We start from the raw sequence: 20,389 nt of genomic DNA, 5'->3' as shown, positions 1-20,389 counted from the left end.
GAGAGAAGAAACCAGTTGCAATCACACAGGCTACTCCTTCCAAAACGCAGAAAGGATCAGTCATATGTAGGTTTTCTGAGATAGAAAAGTACATATTATAGGCTATGAGCCAAGGGGGTTGGTCAGTACCATACAGATGGAGTAAGGCTCTTTGTGATTTTTAGCAAGATATATGTCCCTAGATATGAAAAAAAAGTGATAGCAGTGTATAACTCTCGGCCATCTCTGTGTTATCACCCAAAATATTATTGTACGCCCGCTTCGCTTCGCCAAAAAATGTGATATTTGCTCAAATTGGAATAAATATGTTTTTTAAGGACCACAGAGTGCCAATAATTTGCATACTGGATGCCAACTAATATAGTAATAGAAATATAGAACATTTGTGGGGGTTATTTATCAAACTTTTGATATAATGACAAAAAATATGTTAAATTTAGTGAAACAGTGGTCGAAATTGCTTGGAGTTCAGAATTCACATTGTACGTTTTTGTAATTATTATGGTAATGATATACTATTCGTGTGGCACTGGTTGAAACCGATAAAAACAGATTTCATTGAGGGCAATCCGTCGCAGCTCGGACGAGCGGCTTACTACTGATGTACATCACCCTTCCACCAGTGCCCAGGGCCCCGTTCCACGAAAGATTTGTAGCTAAGATTAATTGTAGTGACTTAAGGTGAGATTTACAACTGGCACCGTAAACTCTACAGCCCTTCCACAAAACAACCTTACGATAATCGTAAGTGCCCCTTTAATGATAAAAATCTTCTTTGCGAAGAAGTGCGAATTAGTTCAATAATAAATTGGTTACCGACTTTTCGGAACATCTTGGATCTATTCATTAGTATAGCACATCCATGAAGTGACTGTCAGTATATTTGCTAAGCGATAATTGCCGAATGTATAAGACATGAGAGTTATCCCCAGCATGTGAAGGTGGCGTCGCCTAGAATGTTTTTCATAGAACGTCAAGTTTCATAAAAGGTATTTGGTATATATTACATCTATTTTTACACAAAAAGTTAGTATCCTTCTTATAAAATGTTCAAATCATCATCTAACTGCCATTTGACATCTACATTAGTAGTATTAGTAGCTTACAACTGTCTCGTACCTATTGTAAAGTTTCAAAGTAATTTACGACGATAGTAAGCTACGCCACGTCGTGAAACGGGCTGGCGTTCGTTGAAAAAAAATTAAGGTCGCGATGGTAGGTATTTACAGCGATAGTAGTGCTAAGATCGCTTCGTGGAACGGGCCGCAGTTAAATAAAGATTATCTACGGTTTAACTAAATCTATCAAATAATCCACGTAATTAAAATCCACGTCTACCATCAACTAGTTTTATTGTAAATATATATATATATATATATATATATATATATATATATATATCTTCATTGAAAGTAAATTTCCTGATTATTATAGTAATATATATATATATTTTTTAAACCTGTTATCAAGTTCTATTTTCCACATCAATGTATGCAATTTCACGTTGTCAGCAATATCTGAGATGCGTTCATCCAGTCCGAGCGGAAAAACGTCCGCTAGACTGTTTTATGCGCTTCACAGTAAACCAAATGGCCAAGTTGGGAACCAATCAAATAGTTAGCGAACGTTAGCGAAACGTTTGCTGGCTGAACATGGGGATGGTTTCATTTACGTGGCTATATTTGACAACGCCATAGACTAACTGACCTATAGCTGTGACGATCGCCTTCTGAGAACCAGCGACGACGTTTTGCGGCAGTGTGAGGGGCACAGTCTTGGAGAAGGTAGAGGAATGCTTCATGTCAATGAGAATGGGCTGATTGTATTCTTTGGGCACACCTTCAGGCTGCAAATACACAACAATGGTTATTTAAAGTGATGTTCCGTGTGGCTCCAAAATGTTCAGATGTGCATTTATTTTGCATTCTACAGAATCCGTAAGGCCCTAAAACATGCGTATATACACACTCGCACACACACACACACACACACACATATATATATATATATATATATATATATATATATATATATATATATATATATATATATACACGCACGCACGCACACGCACACGTAAAACGTAAAACCACACAAGCAAGCACATCCAGTCACAAAGGTGAAAACCATTTATTGTCCTTATACATGATTCAAACTATAAATCAGCATTGTTTTACCTAGTTGTTGACACATTTATAAAAGTAAAGATTTGCTCCACACTATAGATATAGGGAATTTTAACGTTTACAACTCTGCAATTGTGGAATATTTATGTCTAAGAAAGCATAATTTATCAACCGCTTTTTATGGCCTACCATAATTATAGGTTTTTAATTAAGTTTGTCATTGTGCCCTTGAGCTACACGACCGTTATAATACTGACTATCTGTTTGGACCCTCCATACATACATGCATACATACGTACGTACGTACGTACGTACATACATACATACATACATACATACATACATACATACATACATATGCATCCCTAAAACGTGGACGTTTCTATTATATTGAAGAAATATGATTGTTTACATAATTTGGCGTATAACATATTTGTACATTCTGTTTAACGGAGTTAAAATATATGAGAATGACATAAGGTGTTCTCATGTTCTCAAATTAATTATTAATTATTCAACATTCTAACATGTTCTTCGTGAAACAATACAGATCTTTCCGTGTCACCTGTCCCTAGACGTGGAGGGGTAGCGTCTTACCTCTACTAAGAGTTGTCTCCTCACAGCATCCGCGGCGACAGTGGTCCTGGCTGACACCTCAATGTCCATCTTTTCTAGTTTAGATGGAACAATAGGGAAAAACACGTTCTTCGCCTCGCCGGATTTTACCTGGAATGGACGGTAGTAATTTTTTTTTTTTTTATTATTCTTTAAATATGCAATGATGCAATGGACATTATTTGTTGGCTATTATTAAATATAGTGGCTTGCATGTTTACACTGTTTTATTGTGTAGGATATATATGCCACAAAATCAAATCCTATAGATGGCAATAGTAACAAATGTCAATAAAACTGTTGCGTGTAACTAACAACCAACATACAAATAAAACAAAGTGGATGATTCAGCAGCAGAGCAAAGATGGATCGTTCCCCGAACCTGGCCGTGTAATCCATAAAGCTATGCAGGTACCATATTGCAATGTGTTTGGTGGTCTTTGTGTTACTATATTGTCTATTTGGACTGCTAGATAACTGAAAAAGACTTCCTTTCAAATCTAACCTATACGCTTGATGCCTTTATTTTGGAATATTTAACCAGAAAAAGAATAGATATTATTGAAGATGCTATCAAATCCACTAATTGTCTATATTCCAATCCCTAGATCATTATTATTTAACAGCAATAAATATAATTGAGCCCAACGTTGCTTAACATTTATACAAAGAGAATTGGTGTTTTGACATCAGGCCTGGTGGTTATAAATCGTTTAGAATCTAGACTCGAGACTCTATTAGAGTCTGAGACAGTAACGCCAAGGCAACGCCATACAAACTGCATGCGTGTGACATCGTTTGAGATTGAGTCTAGACTCTAAACGTTTTATAAGCACGGGCCCTGGACGTATATCCAAACGTTATATTGTAGGTATTAACATCATATAAATTATAGATGTTTGTTTGAGTGTAGACTTATTTAAACTTTGAATCAGTCCATACTAATGTTTTGCTATTCTAAATAATCACTAAGTGATTAACAATCTCTCACATGGCGTCTTCCATCACGAATTTGTTCTTCGTGTTTTCCTCCAGGGTGGATCCTCATCTGGAATATCACTCACTGCTTATGTGCTCATAGCTCTGTTGGAGAATGAAGACCTTCATCCAGTAAGTATTAATAGATAATTTTCTGTGTTCATATTACTTACATTTCTCTTAAGAAAACCTTAAATTTGGGTAAGCTGTTTCTGTAATACCTTATTTTGAAGAGTTGTGGTAAATTTAATCATTAATGAAAACAACAGACTTGATAATTAAAAGGTGCACTTTTGATGGGTACCACTTGTAGTACAAGATTATGTGCTCAACTTCTTCCAAATTTCTGGTATGATCGCGATTGTCAGTGATTAATGAGTGTATGCTATCATGATTTTGTCAAAATGTACGTTCAAGTGTAATGTGCAGTGATACGACTGTGGTTGCAACAACCGCATGTTTGTTAATATTTATTGACGTAAAAGTCTTTTAAAAAAATTTTTATATATATTTTCGAGAATGCTATGCCCATTTTTAAAACTGCTATAAACAGATAAAGTCAAGATCCATGGGCTAGATTATAGAACTATATAAATATGTGGCTTGATTATAAAAATATATAAATGTGTGGGTGATTGTGTCATACAAAATGTATAATCCTCGTTAAGGTTGATATTTTAGGTAGTACGCAAATCTTCAAACAATTTATATGTTTTATGTGTCTCTGGTCTATGTTTAAATTTGTGATTGGTGTTATTTCCAGAATATTCATAGGAAGTGCAAACATATAACAGGCAAGGTGTTGCTTTCCTTGAAAGCAAAATTATAGAAAATATATAATGACTGGCCATACCTCTTATCTGAAACTGGCCAAAAGTGTTCACTGCGGCATTCAAGAAACTGGAGGCAAATGCAATAATTAAAATATATGAATATGGCTTGATATATGTATTGTAGAAAAACAGGCAAAAGTTGGAGGCAAATGCAATAATTAAAGGTGAATATGGAGTTGACATAATGTATTGTAAAAACGTTCATGAAGCTGGAGGTCAATGCAATAGTTAATGGTGAATATGGAGTTGATATAATGTATTGTATAAAAGTTCATGAAGATGGAGGCAAATGTAATGATTAAAGGTGAATATGGAGTTGACATAATGTATTGTATAAAAGTTCATGAAGCTGGAGGTAAATGCAATAATTAAAGGTGAATATAGAGTTGATATAATGTATTGTATGAAAGTTCACGAAGCTGGAGGCAAATGCAATAATTAAAGGTGAATATGAAGTTGATATAATGTATTGTAAAAACGTTCATGAAGCTGGAGGTCAATGCAATAGTTAATGGTGAATATGGAGTTGATATAATGTATTGTATAAAAGTTCATGAAGATGGAGGCAAATGTAATGATTAAAGGTGAATATGGAGTTGATATAATGTATTGTATAAAAGTTCATAAAGGTAAATGCAATAATTAAAGGTGAAAGGCTGATATAATGTATTGTGTTGAAAGCAAAATGTATAGATTAAAGGTGAATATGGCCATCATATAATACATTCTAAAAACGTTCATGAAGCTGGAGGTCAATGCAATCGTTAATTAAAGGTGATATTCATGATTGCATAAAAGTTCATGAAGATGGAGGCAAATGCAATAATTAAAGGTGAATATGGAGTTGATATAATGTATTGTATGAAAGTTCATGAAGCTGGAGGCAAATGCAATAATTAAAGGTGAATATGGAGTTGATATAATGTATTGTAAAAACGTTCATGAAGCTGGAGGTCAATGCAATAATTAAAGGTGAATATGGAGTTGATATAATGTATTGTATAAAAGTTCATGAAGCTGGAGGCAAATGCAATGATTAAAGGTGAATATGGAGTTGACATAATGTATTGTATAAAAGTTCATGAAGCTGGAGGCAAATGCAATAATTAAAGGTGAATATGGAGTTGATATAATGTATTGTATGAAAGTTCATGAAGCTGGAGGCAAATGCAATAATTAAAGGTGAATATGAAGTTGATATAATGTATTGTATAAAAGTGAAATGACAGTGAATGAAAAAAAAAGGTTTTGCTAATGGTGTTTGTTTTAATGTTTGGTGTCATATTACAAGTCACGCATGCATGATATCTGCAAGCAGTGCATCATTAAAGAAGTGTATTGACTAAAATAACTAGTTTGGTTATTATATAGCATTCCTGATTCCACTCACATGTGGATAATTAAAGTTGGTGCCGTAATGCTATGTTAATTATATTTTTTGTTAATAAATCATATTTTATTAGAGCCTTTTTTATTTTATTTCTTATTTCTTATATTTAATTTCTGATTTATTGTGCTTGAAAACTTCATGTTATATAAGCAAGTTAAAATTGTTCAGCTTCTTATTTATTTGAAATATTTACTTTTATATAAAACAAATGCACATCTAAGCCTTCAACACTTAGCATTCTTTCTCAGAATACAGCGTGAAGACAAATTGATTCATTGGGTTGAATCAAACATATTAGAGTTCTGTTTTCAGCGTTGATATGTGTTACACAAAACAGGCCTGTCATTACTGACAATATATGCAGCTGTGTCCTCTGGAAGCATCCAGATAATGTGCTGTTTATTCTTTGAGGGTTTTTTTTCCTTCTTTGTAATTCGATTTCGTAGAAGATGGTCAATACTGACACATGAAACCCATAATAAACATTTAAAATGCAATGTACAGCGATTGTATTTTGCATGCTATTATTTCAGATGGCTTCAAGTACTGGCACAAGCCAGAAACTACATCGACAAGTACGAGCTATTGGAAACCACCTCACCAATCAAAGGCAATAGACACGGAGATGACGTCATATGCTCTCCTAATATATGCTGAAATGGGCAACATCGTTGGTGGTTTGAACGTTATGAAGTGGGTGATCGCTCAGCGGAACCCCCGTGGTGGATTTTCATCAACCCAGGTACCCTATCATACTAGTACTCTGTTACACCGGTCCCAAATGCCCCTGTATGGAACATTCTAGAAAATACATATACTAAAGAGAAAATGTAATTTCCCATTTCGAATCTTTTAAGTTGAAGATTAAAGGTTAAGATCATTGCATACAACTTTTTTTTCTGGTATCACAGTTTTCTGCTTTAACTAAAATTCGTTACAATAACTTGCGTGGTACAAAGTTAGGTACTTGACCAAAATGATGATTAAACAGAATAATATCTAGTCAAATAGCTACAATACCATGTTTGATACTACTTTTGGTAGCTACGATTATTGCAGTCACTAAACCCATTAACATGAGATATTGCATAATCCTTGGAATAAACTGTATCATGATACAAACAAGTAAGAAACATATTTAATTGTTGACAGTATTTTTAATCTACAAGTAAGATGACCGTAGTTATAAACATAGGATACTGGATGCAAGACTTAGCTTCTAAAGTTCATTATTTAAAAGCTGATAATGTTGTTGAGGAGAAGGAGAAGGATTCACCAGTTAACATGTTGATATCCACTGAATGTTCTAGTAAACTATTCGGGGACGCAGTCCAAAAACCTAGTTGGCCTCTCAAGGACAAAAACTACAGACTACCGATCAATGCTAATTTGAGAATGTAGTTCCGGTGATGACAATGAGTTACATATGTCTTAACACCCCGAGCCAAGTTTTATAATCACCATGTGATGATTATAGCTGCCCTGTCATGGTCAGAACTCTCTGACAAAGTCAGAGGTTGTGCCCACACGACAGGCGTGCTTGAACAGTTCTCTGATGGAAGCATGCCAAAAACTACCCACACCCACACTATAGCTGTTACTTAATCAATGCTCAGAACTGTTGAAAGTGTACTTTTTTCTTCAGGATACAGTGGTTGCTCTGCAGGCGCTCTCAGAGTTCGCTAAGATAGTGTACAGCAATACATTCGACGTGCAGGTCAGCGTCCAAGCTGGGACATTCACAAAGAACTTCAGCATTAATAAACACAACGCTCTTGTTCTACAGAGTGCAGATGTAAGTATAGCTGTGGTTTTCTATGTTTACCATGTTCGTCCCCATTAAGAAACACAAGGCTTTTGTACAGATGCAAGTATAAATGTTATTTACCATTCCAAGAAATACACTCTTGTGTGTTTATGGATGATGATGATCGTCGCAGATGCAAAGGTACGTTTATGCCACCATCGATGTCGTGGAATTTTTGAAAAGGTATTTCCTGATTCTGGTGCCATTATAACATGTTTCTATTGGTATTCTAAATAAAAAAAGAACAACATATGATTGATATAACATTTTAATTGTTTAAAACATAACAGTGTAAAAAAAATCCATTGTACCTACAGCTGCTATGTATTTTTCTTTATTTTTAGTTTTTTCCTTCTTTTTTTATTTTTTTTTTTTTTTTTTTTGTAAAAAGTGGATCACCAAAAGAACAATCTCTAATTTTAAAAGTTAAAAGGATATTATTTATGTTTTAAATTGTTTTTTAAATATGCTTAGAAAATAAGGATTTCCTAGGAGAGTTTTTTTTTTCCCGCAGGAGACTTGATCAAATACCGGGAGTCTCCCGCGGAATCCGGGAGGCTTGACATGGCTGGTTTTAATGTATATCCACAAAATGCCGTGTGTTGGTGGGTCACATATTCTGTTATATGTCAGATTATTTAATAACATATATTATTTGTTTTAGTTGCCAAACATACCTACTACAGTAATGATATCTGCAACTGGACATGGTATCGCTCTTGTTGAAGTGAGTATTAAATAGTTTGAATACAATTAAACATTTTCCATAAAAATGAGATATAACCTACACGTGGACAGACAGTACAATATATGTACCATTACCCAACAACTACTGTTTGCCTATGATGTTGACTGTATGTGAATCAAATATTAATAAAAATTTTGTTTTTTTTAATCATACATTATCATCAATCGTTGGTGCTCATTGGAAAAAAAATATACGTGGTCACAGGTGTACACACCCCCAGTTACGCATCACGTCAGACCTGTAGGAACAACTTTGAGAGTGGGGGGGGGGGGGGAGCACTGACAGATCGGGTACAAACTCTATATCAGATTTTGGTTACAATGGCAAACATTAATATGTAAAACAAAAACAAATAATAATAAAGGTACACAAGTGCATGTGCCCCCCCCCCCCCTTTTCCTACGGGCCTGCATGCCATTAAATATATACACACACACACACACACACACACACACACACACACACACACTCAGAGAGAGGGAGAGATAGACAGACATCCAGACAGACAGACAGAGACAGAGAGAGACAGACAGACAGACAGACAGACAGAGAAACACAGACAGACAGAGAGAGAGAGAGAGAGAGACAGAGAGAGAGACTCCAGACAGTCAGACAGACATGAGAAGCTATAATATAAAACTTAATGTTTCATAGGAGTTTTAGTATTGTTCTTTATAGAGTTTTCTGATAATTCACTGGTTACCGTTAGACATAAAGGGGCACAGTGTAAACAAAATAGTGAAGCGGCTCGAGGTTAATTGCCAGACTCTCCTTTCAAATTCACCTATGAAGGACATTTTCACAGATACAACAAATATAACCCACACAAAAAAGTGGATCAGCCATACCGTCTGCGCCGCCCATGACACAAAAACCGGTTGTAATCTGGGCCTACCTTCCCTGTTACAGGTATCTGTCTTCTTCAACGTAAAGGCGGAGGTGGAGGAGCCTTCGTTTGGCTTGACAGTGAAAATCGAACAGGAAACTGTTAAGATGCTAAAGGTTAACATCTGTGCCAAGTAAGCTTTGGAATGTCTTCCATAAATAATACTAATAACTTGTAAAATAGTTTTAAAATCATGTGTTTATACATCGTTTAATCCAGATCATGTCAGTAACTGTAGAAAATCACATGTTACTATATTTGGAGATGTCGAATTTATGATCAAGTTACTTACCAGTAACCATTGTTTTGAGTTAAACCCACCCGAAGCAAAAACCTGGATTCACACATTAATAATTCGCATACCATAGGTGTTCCTGTAGTATGCTATACATACCTATTAATAATAGTGATATGATTTGTAAACAAAACCAGTTTATATATATTTCTGTAATAAACAGGTGTTACCTACAAACAGAATTTTTCTAAAAGGTTAATTAATTACACATATAGTAAAAACGTCATCTGCTTATGCAATTTGAAATGTGTTACAAACGCAGGATTTTAATGGCATTATGAGATTTGATTAACATAATAAAAATCGTATCTCTGCACAAGGCAGTGTGAAGGAAGTTTTGACAAAGTCATAATTACTCCCATAAATCATGCTACTTCCTTGGATGATATTTTCTTTAAATTTTTGTCTGTAAGAGAATTGCCATTCCTTGACTTTGGAATACATATGATGTAATAACTGTCGAAAGCAAGTTTGTATGCGCTAGGCAATTGCCAAACCAGGAAAGCTGGCACATTTGTTTTATTTACACAAACATGCACCTAAAAGGTTTCTTACTGACTAATAACCAAACTTGTTGTAGTTAATTTGCTGAAAAAAGGACATTTTGAATGCACTAGGCAATTTCCAAGCCAGGAAAGCTAGCGTATACATGGGTTTTGTTTAACAGAAACATGCACATTAAAGGTTTCTTATTGACTAATGAGCAAACGCGTTGTAGTTGGCTGAAGAATGGAACGAGTGGCATGGCTGTGGAGGAGATTGGTGTTCCTTCTGGGTTTACCGCTGACAAGACGAGTATTGGAGACGTCTTTGATCTGAAGAGGATTGAAACGCCTAACAAGAAGGTTATCCTGTATTTTGACGAGGTAACTTACCAACAGACTATTAAAATGATTTCGAGCGGGACGTAGACCAGTGGTAAAGGCTTCGATTGATGCGCAGTCAGTGTGGGATCAATCCCCATCAGTGGGCCCATTGAGTTATTTCTTGTTTCAGCCAGTGCATCACAACTGGTATATCAAAGGCTGTGGTATGTGCTATCCTGTCTGTGGGATGATGTATACAAAAGATCCCTTGCTACTAATGAAATTTTTTTTGCAGGTTTCCTATCTAAGACTGTCAAAACTATTAAATGTTTGAAATCCAATAGTTGATGATTAATGAATCAATGTGCTCTAGTGGTGTCTTTAAACAAAACGAATAATCTGAATAAGTAAGAAAACAAAATGAAGGGTTCATGGGAATAATATATGACGTCCATACAGATAGTATTATAATGGTCATGTATGTCAAGGTCACAATGATACACTAATTAAAAAGTATAATTTTGGTAGACCATTAAAAGTACTTGGTAAATTGTGCTTTTTTAGGCATAAATATTCCACGATGGCAGAATTATAAACATTAAATTTTTAAAATATCACCTAACTAAAAATGTGACATCACAGGTTATTCCAGTGGACCTTTCCAATATATTCAGTTTAAATTATAATTACCATTGGAGCTGGTATTTGTATTTCCTGTATATGGGATGGTGCATATAAAAGATCCCTTGCTGCTAATCGAAAAAGAGTAGTCCATGAAGTGGCGACAGCGGGTTTCCTCTCACATATCTGTGTGGTCCTTAACCATATATCCAACGCCATATAACCGTAAATAAACTGTGTTGAGCGCGTCGTTAAATAAAACATTTCTTTCTTTCCTTGTATTTCATTTCTAATAGGATACCAGTAGTAAGGGCCTGTCTATGGGGCATATCGATTTCACTATTGCATCATCCAAGATGGTGCCAATCTGCGCCGTAGGGGATGACGCAATGATGACGTCACTAGGCCACGCCCCCAGAAGGGTGTGTACACGTTTATTTTAAGAACTGACTGATGCAATGCTGACGTCACTAGGCCCCGCCCTCCAGAAGGGTGTGTACACGTTTATTTTAAGAATTGGTGTAATACTGACGTCACTCTTACAGTTTTATTTTTTGTTTCAAGAACCGCTGTAATGTTCAATACAGTAGTTTGTCCAAATGTGTATTTGAAGACAATGGTTACTTAAAAGACGTATGTTAATTAATATCCCCCACCCCCTTTGTTATTATATAGCAGCTTATGAAAGAGACCGTTCATCGCACCCAACATTGAATACAGGTGTACGAGAGAAGAAATAATGAAGGGTTGTGAAACGTTAATAAATGATACATTGATATTTGTATTACACATTTATGAATTAACTGAATGCTGAAACGTTCGGAAGTTTTGCCAATGTTGTACTCACCTAAATTAGAATAATATCCACAGGAAAAATCCACATACTTGTGAGAATTATTTTAGCAACTAATCTTATACGATGTAAGGCCCCACAGTCTGGGAGTCAAATTGAAATGTGATATCTGTCAGCTGTGAATCGTTCCGTTGATCCGCATCCTGGTAATCTAAACTAGGTGTGAGCCCACTTGAATTTTGTTTACTCCCCTCCCCACACACACACATCTCGATGACGATAATATATATATATATATACATATATACACAGTGTTGGATGTAGGGAAGGGGGCGGATAGGGCAGGGGGAGAGCGGTGTGCCCCTAACGTACATATTTATTTATTTGAAATATGATTTTTGTTTCTTAATATAATATATACTTACTTTTGAAGATACAATACATCTTTAAGTATATCCGTGTAATGCATTTTTAATCCACGCCTCAATACACTGTTTATCACAGTACATGGCATACACTTATGCTAACAGAGAGAAAAATGCAATTGAAACATCCGATTCTGAATGGGATCATATTATTATAGTGTTAACGTTCCAAGAGGGTCGCTAATGGAGGGGGTGTTAATATACAACGTTTGTATAAGCTGAATGGGTCGTGTTTTATGATATTCATTACTGCTTGATGCTCTGGCCCTAATATCTGACCACTTAAAGAATTTGAGAACTGTTTTACAGAGTGCGACTGAAACCGGATACGCACACTTGCGTTTGAACTCTAGACTTGATAAAAACCAGAAGCAATTCTGAAGGGGAGAAAACGAAACAAAACAAAGACCCTGTGTGCTACATTGTACGTCCATGTATGTTTCTGCTATGATACAATATAAGTGTATGGGTTTTAACAGGTTATTTCGATATAAAAACCAGAAGTAATATATTGTTCACACGCACACACACACGCTCACACACACACACACACACACACACCTCCCCCATGATTTCCCCCCGCAAGTTGGAATTACTTGTAGTATGAAAATTTATAATATATTCCGTCAATGAAGCACGTCTTAGTACAATGTTTGGCACCAACATTTCAAATGCAATCTGACTCCATAGTTTGTAAGTTTGCAGCGGGGGCGGCGGCGCGGCGGGACGGCTGCGGTAAGCGGCGCGCGGCAAGACCGATGGGATGTCGCGGCGGGACGGACGGGGCGTCTGCACGGAGTGCGACGACGCAATGGCGCGGGCGGGACGGAGGGGGGGGGGCGGGACGGAGGGGGCGGGACGGAGGGGGCGGGTCGTGGCGGAGGCGGCGATCAGCAAACACACATGAGGATGAGTAAAAATAAAAAGAAAGGTAAGAGTCATATCTTGATTTTATTATTTCACAATCAGTGGACATAAGATACGCATATACAGAAGGTAGCATTTACAGGTCGTACGGCAAAATACAGTTACTGTTTATTTAGTATAATTGTCATCATCAATATCCTCATCACCACTGGTAGCATCATCATCATCGTCGTCGGCACTGTCTGCTTCGTCCAGATATTCACTGATCCAGGAACGATATTTGTTTAATCTGGAACGAATTTGTGGTCTAACATCTGTCTTCGGATCCACCGACTGTAGAATGTTTCTCGAGTTCATGCCTTTGTCAAAGTAGTACATGTATGTCAAAACTCGAGAGTACGTTTCTTTAAACAATTTCCATTTTAGAGCCTTCAGTCGTTTTTCGATGTCATCTTGAGACATATTCCTATTTCGAAAACGTTGTTTCTTTTCTTCAAAATAGTCACGATTTATATCGTATTCACGATCGATCATCTGACGTATGCCCTCGTTTTCGAGATCATTAGAGGTCTCTCCTTTCTCCTCGTCATTTTCACATGTATTCAAGCGCAGGTGTCGCTGCAAGTTTCTCCCGTCTTTAAAGACGACCCCACACGTATCGCAGGACTGCAGTTTCTTGACCTTTTTCAAAAATGGCTCTACATCATCGTCTTCGTCGTCAGCACTTTCGTAGGCGGGTATGCCTGGTAATGTCCTCTTAAATGCACCGTTTTGCATGATTTTGGATCCACTGTAGTAGCTGCACTCGCAGAGCTGTTTTCCCGATGCTAGTGACAAGTCGTCTGGGATGTTCGCTGTTGCGTCTACGCTTTTATATCGTTCAGACACACAGGTTCCCGTCTCTAGGCCGTTAGGCCGAAGGCGTAACATTTCGGGCGTGGTAGGTTTGAGGTCCACCATGAGGTATCCAAAGGGCCTATGGGTAGCTCCCTCGAAATATTTCATGAAATGACGAGTGTTTTCTGGATACATCTGCCGTGCCAATGTCAGAACGTGTTGCTTGTCGATGGGATTGTTGAACAGCGCCAGGTAATGACAATTTCTTCTCTGCGTCGGGTCTTTACTCTGATAGAGATTCTGATTGATGGCAATCACGGAGAGGTTTCTGTGATGACTCCCTTCTGTAAAAAGGTCCGTGATGCGAGAATCTTTATTGGCCGTAGACAGCAGGTCATCTAACACGATGATATTTCTAATTCTGGGATCCAAATAATGGTCGTTTTCCAAATTCGTATGTATGCCTTGAACGACTTCCACTCGAACCGTTGCCCCAATGATGTCGTAAAGCGGTTGCTATCTTTTGTAGAGCCAGATAATCCGTTGGGGAGGTGGATTGATGCCATCATTCTTCAGTAGTTTGTACACACGACGTGGGTCCCGACACGATCATCGTGAAAGGATGTTGCAATTCAAGTAGTGGTGGTGGTGGCGGTGGTGGTGGTGGTGGTGGTGGTGGTGGTGGTGGTAGTAGTAGTGGTGGGGGCGGTGGTGGTGGTGGTGGTGGTGGTGGTGGTGGTGGTGGTGGTGGTAGTGGTGGCAGCGGTGGTGGTGGATGACTGGTGTTTAGATGTCGCATCATGGCATCTCTCCTGGAAAATATCTTTTCACACTCAGGACACGAGCTCTGATACATTGTGACAGCGCCGCCGATTCAAATTGAAATGGCGATGTCCGTCTTCCGTGGCTCCTTTTATACAGTTTAAAATTGCCTCTGCCGTTTCGAGGCGTTACGCTTGTATCCCCCACCACTTTGTTGTTGTTGATTATGTTGCCTTTGGCGTTTGAGTTGAGCTTTAGCCTGTTCCACCACCTGTTGCGTGGGAGAAGTCATAATGACCGGAGGGTTGTTGTGTGACTCTTCGGGCTTCTTATTCTTCTTGTAATCTTTGTCGTACAGTTCCAAGAAACTATCCACGTCCATCCTTTCACCCGTCCGAGGAGAAATCATATATTTGCCTTGAGCTTGCAACTGATAATAGCGAGTCCATTTCTCGGTGTCGGGAACGTACAGTGTGTAGTTCATGACGATCAGAACCCGCAAGGCATAGGTTTGAGATGAAGTGGCACGACGACGGATCCGGTGATAAATGAAGCAGGGTGTCCCGTGGGGCTCTTTATATAGACGTGGATGACATCGGTGTTTTCTACTCTGACTGGTAGATAATGATAGTGTGGAAACACAAACGAGCGCTCTTGCTGTATATGTCACGACACTCGCTTCTCTTGCTGACATCCCAGTTTTCAAAGGCAATCTCATGTGTGTTTGCTGATCGCCGCCTCCGCCACGACCCGCCCCCTCCGTCCCGCCCCTCCGTCCCGCCCGCGCCATTGCGTCGTCCCCCTCCGTGCAGACGCCCCGTCCGTCCCGCCGCGACATCCAATCGGTCTTGCCGCGCGCCGCTTACCGCAACCGTCCCGCCGCGCCGCTGCCCCCGCCGCAAACATACAAACTATGGAGTCAGATTGCATTTGAAATGTTGGTGCCAAACATTGTACTAAGACGTGCTTCATTGACGGAATATATTAAAAAATTTCATACTACAAGTAATTCCAACTTGGGGGGGGGGGGGGGGAAATCATGGGGGAGGTGTGTGTGTGTGTGTGTGTGTGTGTGTGTGTGTGTGTGTGTGTGTGTGTGTGTGAGCGTGTGTGTGTGCGTGTGAACAATATATTACTTCTGGTTTTTATATCGAAATAACCTGTTAAAACCCATACACTTATATTGTATCATAGCAGAAACATACATGGACGTACAATGTAGCACACAGGGTCTTTGTTTTGTTTCGTTTTCTCCCCTTCAGAATTGCTTCTGGTTTTTATCACGTCTAGAGTTCAAACGCAAGTGTGCGTATCCGGTTTCAGTCGCACTCTGTAAATCAGTTCTCAAATTCTTTAATTGGTCAGATATTAGGGCCAGAGCATCAAGCAGTAATGAATATCATAAAACACGACCCATTCAGCTTATACAAACGTTGTATATTAACACCCCCTCCATTAGCGACCCTCTTGGAACGTTAACACTATAATAATATGATCCCATTCAGAATCGGATGTTTCAATTGCATTTTTCTATCTGTTAGCATAAGTGTATGCCATGTACTGTGATAAACAGTGTATTGAGGCGTGGATTAAAAATGCATTACACGGATATACTTAAAGATGTATTGTATCTTCAAAAGTAAGTATATATTATATTAAGAAACAAAAATCATATTTCAAATAAATAAATATGTACGTTAGGGGAACACCGCTCTCCCCCTGCCCTATCCGCCCCCTTCCCTACATCCAACACTGTGTATATATGTATATATATATATATTATCGTCATCGAGATGTGTGTGTGTAGGGAGGGGAGTAAACAAAATTCAAGTGGGCTCACACCTAGTTTAGATTACCAGGATGCGGATCAACGGAACGATTCACAGCTGACAGATATCACATTTCAATTTGACTCCCAGACTGTGGGGCCTTACATCGTATAAGATTAGTTGCTAAAATAATTCTCACAAGTATGTGGATTTTTCCTGTGGATATTATTCTAATTTAGGTGAGTACAACATTGGCAAAACTTCCGAACGTTCCAGCATTCAGTTAATTCATAAATGTGTAATACAAATATCAATGTATCATTTATTAACGTTTCACAACCCTTCATTATTTCTTCTCTCGTACACCTGTATTCAATGTTGGGTGCGATGCACGGTCTCTTTCATAAGCTGCTATATAATAACAAAGGGGGTGGGGGATATTAATTAACATACGTCTTTTAAGTAACCATTGTCTTCAAATACACATTTGGACAAACTACTGTAATGAACATTACAGCGGTTCTTGAAACAAAAAATAAAACTGTAAGAGTGACGTCAGTATTACACCAATTCTTAAAATAAACGTGTACACACCCTTCTGGAGGGCGGGGCCTAGTGACGTCAGCATTGCATCAGTCAGTTCTTAAAATAAACGTGTACACACCCTTCTGGGGGCGGGGCCTAGTGACGTCATCATTGCGTCATCCCCTACGGCTCAGATTGGCGGCCATCTTGGATGATGCAATAGTGAAATCGATATGCCCCATAGACCGGACCTTACTATTGATACCATTCTACCGATATTATGATCAAGTAACTTACAATTTCAGATGATATCAAACAGAACCCCGATTCTTTAGTTTACATTAAATTATACTTGAGGGGGGAAATTATACCATACTTGAAATTATTAAGTGTGCAAAATCTGCTTTTGTTTCCATGGTCAAAAATACATGCTATTAAGTTAATAGAATAGTCAAATCAATACCCGTAGATGTGCTATTGTTATAAATTTGGATATTAAGAGAATATTACATAGTTACATGCTTATTTACCTAGTTACAATTGATTTAATACATGTACTAGTACTTTTTTTCAGATTGGTAAGACTCCTATTTGTCTGACTGTTGTACTCCACCGGTCAGGACTTGTGGCGAAGACCCAGCCAGTGGCTGTCACTGTGTACGACTACTATGAGCCAAGTTAGTGTTCCATATTCTCATTAAAACATACCCTGCATTAAAGAGACTGTACTAACTTAATGACTAACATAGACTTTTAACACCTAAAAATAAATATTAATATTTTTTTTTTTATATAATTGACACAAACAAATTTAATTGCATTATTGCAATAAGACACATGTTCGTTTTTGTTCTATTTATAAAAAATGATATTGACTTTTGTGGGTGTTTTAGCACAGATATGATATATTATTGTTTATTGTTAAAATAAGTTTAAAAAGATGATTTATGAAAGAAACAAAAACGTGTTTAGTGTGTTATGGGAAGTATGCATTTGTTTTTGTTTAGAACATTAGTGTGTGTATATTCAATGTTTTTCTGGTTGTTCCAATGTGTGTAGTAGTCTAAACTGGATTTTACCTCCCAATAATATTAAATGTCTGTATGTTAGAAAATAAAATGAAAATTGAACTACTACAAACATTAATGCCCAGAAACACACTGAATATAAAAACAGTGATATTCTGAAAAAGAAAATGACTTTAATATGTCATTTTCATTGTTAGATATTATTTTATTATTATTATTAAGTGGTTTAACGTGTCCATGCACCACTATGGTTTCGAACACGCCTATCCCGAGTCCGATTGTTAGATAGGCTGTTAGTTTGAAACATAGTATTAATGGCATCAAGCTTCTCTTTAAAATGTTCTTTTTTGAAATACAATTTCCAGGACCTTTAGGCAGTGTCATTGGAGCTGGAGTAGGGTACAAGGGCTAAAAATCATGGCCTCACCATGATTACCAATCCGTCTTATAATAAACCAGAAAAGCAGGTTTAATGCTCACACTCCCTCTTAGTATTAATCAGCCATATTTACGGTCACCTCAGTTCAAAATTATCTCTAACCGGCTTGACTTTAGACCATTTCAGTAGCTGATCTAGGTGCAATAATTCAGGCAATTGCAATTGCCTATGATATTACACCCACCCAAAAAACGATTCATAAACATTGATTACTAGTGCACATGCCTCTGTGGCGCAGTGGTTAAGTCATCGGACTACAGGCTGGTAGGTACAGGGTTCACAACCCGGTACTGGCTCCAACCTAGAGCGACTTTTTAAGGGCTCAATGGGTGGATGTAAGGCCACTACACCCTCTTCTCTCTCACTAACCACTAACCAACTAACAACAAAATCCACTGTCCTAGACAGACAGCCCAGATGGCTGATGTGTGTACAGCGTGCTTGAACCTTAATTGGATAAAAGCATGAAAATAAGTTGAAGTAAAATAAATGAATACTATAGTGCTATTCCTAATACTAATTGATCAAGTTGGATACTTTTTTAAGACAATTTGCATGAAATATTCCATACATACCATAATATTATTTCAAACATATAAAATGTATCTTTCTTCCTTTGCAGGTAATAAGGCAGTGGCTTTCTATCAGTCGACATTGCTAAAGAATACAAAAACTTGTGATATATGCCCTTCCTGTACTCAGTGCATTAAGGTGAGTCCAACTTTCAATTAGAATTATATTGAAAGACATCAAAATGGTGGGGTGGGGGGTGGGGGGTGGGGGGGGGGGGGTTGGGGTTGGTGTTTACTTCTTTTTAGTTTCTTTTTAACTGTTGTTTAACTCCAAAAATGGTTTTTAAAATAAAAATAAATTATAGGATATTAAATAAGCTACCATTTCGTATTGTGTTTACGTCCCAAGTGAAATAATTTTCAGTTGTCACAAGCTTTATCGAGTGACAATGAAAATTATTTCACGAGGGACATAACATGATAGGAAATGGTAGCATGTTTAACATCCTATTTATTACCCATAATTGATTTTAATTTATATCACTCAACTCGTTTGGTTGACGTTCATGTACGGTTGTAGTGCGCCAATCAATGACGTCGAAGTGTTATGTCCCACATGGCGTAATGCCAAATGGGATGTATCAATTTGATATGTACCAATATGTTTTTAACCATGTGGGTAATAATGTAAAATCTTTACTCATAGGAAAATTGTTAGGGAAAAAAGTGTAGGAAGAATATTATTCCATTTTTGCAATTGTTCTTAATTTTACTCTTCTTTTGTTTCAGGTGAAATGAAGCCTACAGCATAAGAAATAATAACTGGTGTGTAAACTGAACACTAAAAAATAATAATTGGTATGTAAATTGTATGAGAAATAACAATAATTGTCCATATGTGTCGAAATACAACATACCTGTACTTTGTGTTATTAGTGTTCTGTTTTTATCTACACATTATCCAATACTGACGATAAACTTTATCACTGTGCCTATATCCAGCCAAGGTTCAGGCATGCTGTTGTTTGCCTAGGAACGATTAATGACTTAGTGTTAAAGGAAACCTGCTTCCACCACATAAGATATTCTAATTAAAGTAAAAGAGCAAGGAGAATACAGGGTATCCAGGGCTTCTAGATTATGGTAGCCCCACTCCCATGGCTAGTGATATTCATTGATGGGCTAGTAAATAACTAATATTGCCATGTCCGATGCTAATGAACATGTTTTGTCAAATGTTGCAGTTAAGTCTATTTTGTAAATATGAATATCCTAACCCACCCACCTCCCACAATGTTAGTGATTTTAAGCTCTATCTCCCTATTTA

At 37.5% G+C, this 20,389-nt stretch overlaps 1 protein-coding gene across 1 annotated transcript in view; it reads left to right on the top strand.

Moving 5' to 3' along the window:
• Positions 1–19,989, top strand: part of LOC121374685 (CD109 antigen-like) — a 53,875-nt gene extending 33,886 nt beyond the window's left edge. The window contains 9 exon segments of the mRNA XM_041501788.1: positions 3,777–3,851; positions 6,436–6,684; positions 7,588–7,737; positions 8,414–8,476; positions 9,407–9,516; positions 10,397–10,544; positions 17,658–17,760; positions 19,173–19,261; positions 19,852–19,989. Coding sequence (XP_041357722.1) covers positions 3,777–3,851; positions 6,436–6,684; positions 7,588–7,737; positions 8,414–8,476; positions 9,407–9,516; positions 10,397–10,544; positions 17,658–17,760; positions 19,173–19,261; positions 19,852–19,860 — 996 coding nt within the window. The 3' untranslated portion in view covers positions 19,861–19,989.
• Positions 19,990–20,389: the final 400 nt, after the last annotated feature.

Source organism: Gigantopelta aegis, chromosome 6, assembly GCF_016097555.1.
Source record: "Gigantopelta aegis isolate Gae_Host chromosome 6, Gae_host_genome, whole genome shotgun sequence".
Taxonomy (NCBI): Eukaryota; Metazoa; Mollusca; class Gastropoda; order Neomphalida; family Peltospiridae; genus Gigantopelta; species Gigantopelta aegis.
Note: the sequence above shows the minus strand (reverse complement) of the source record. Positions and strands in the feature narration are given on the sequence as shown.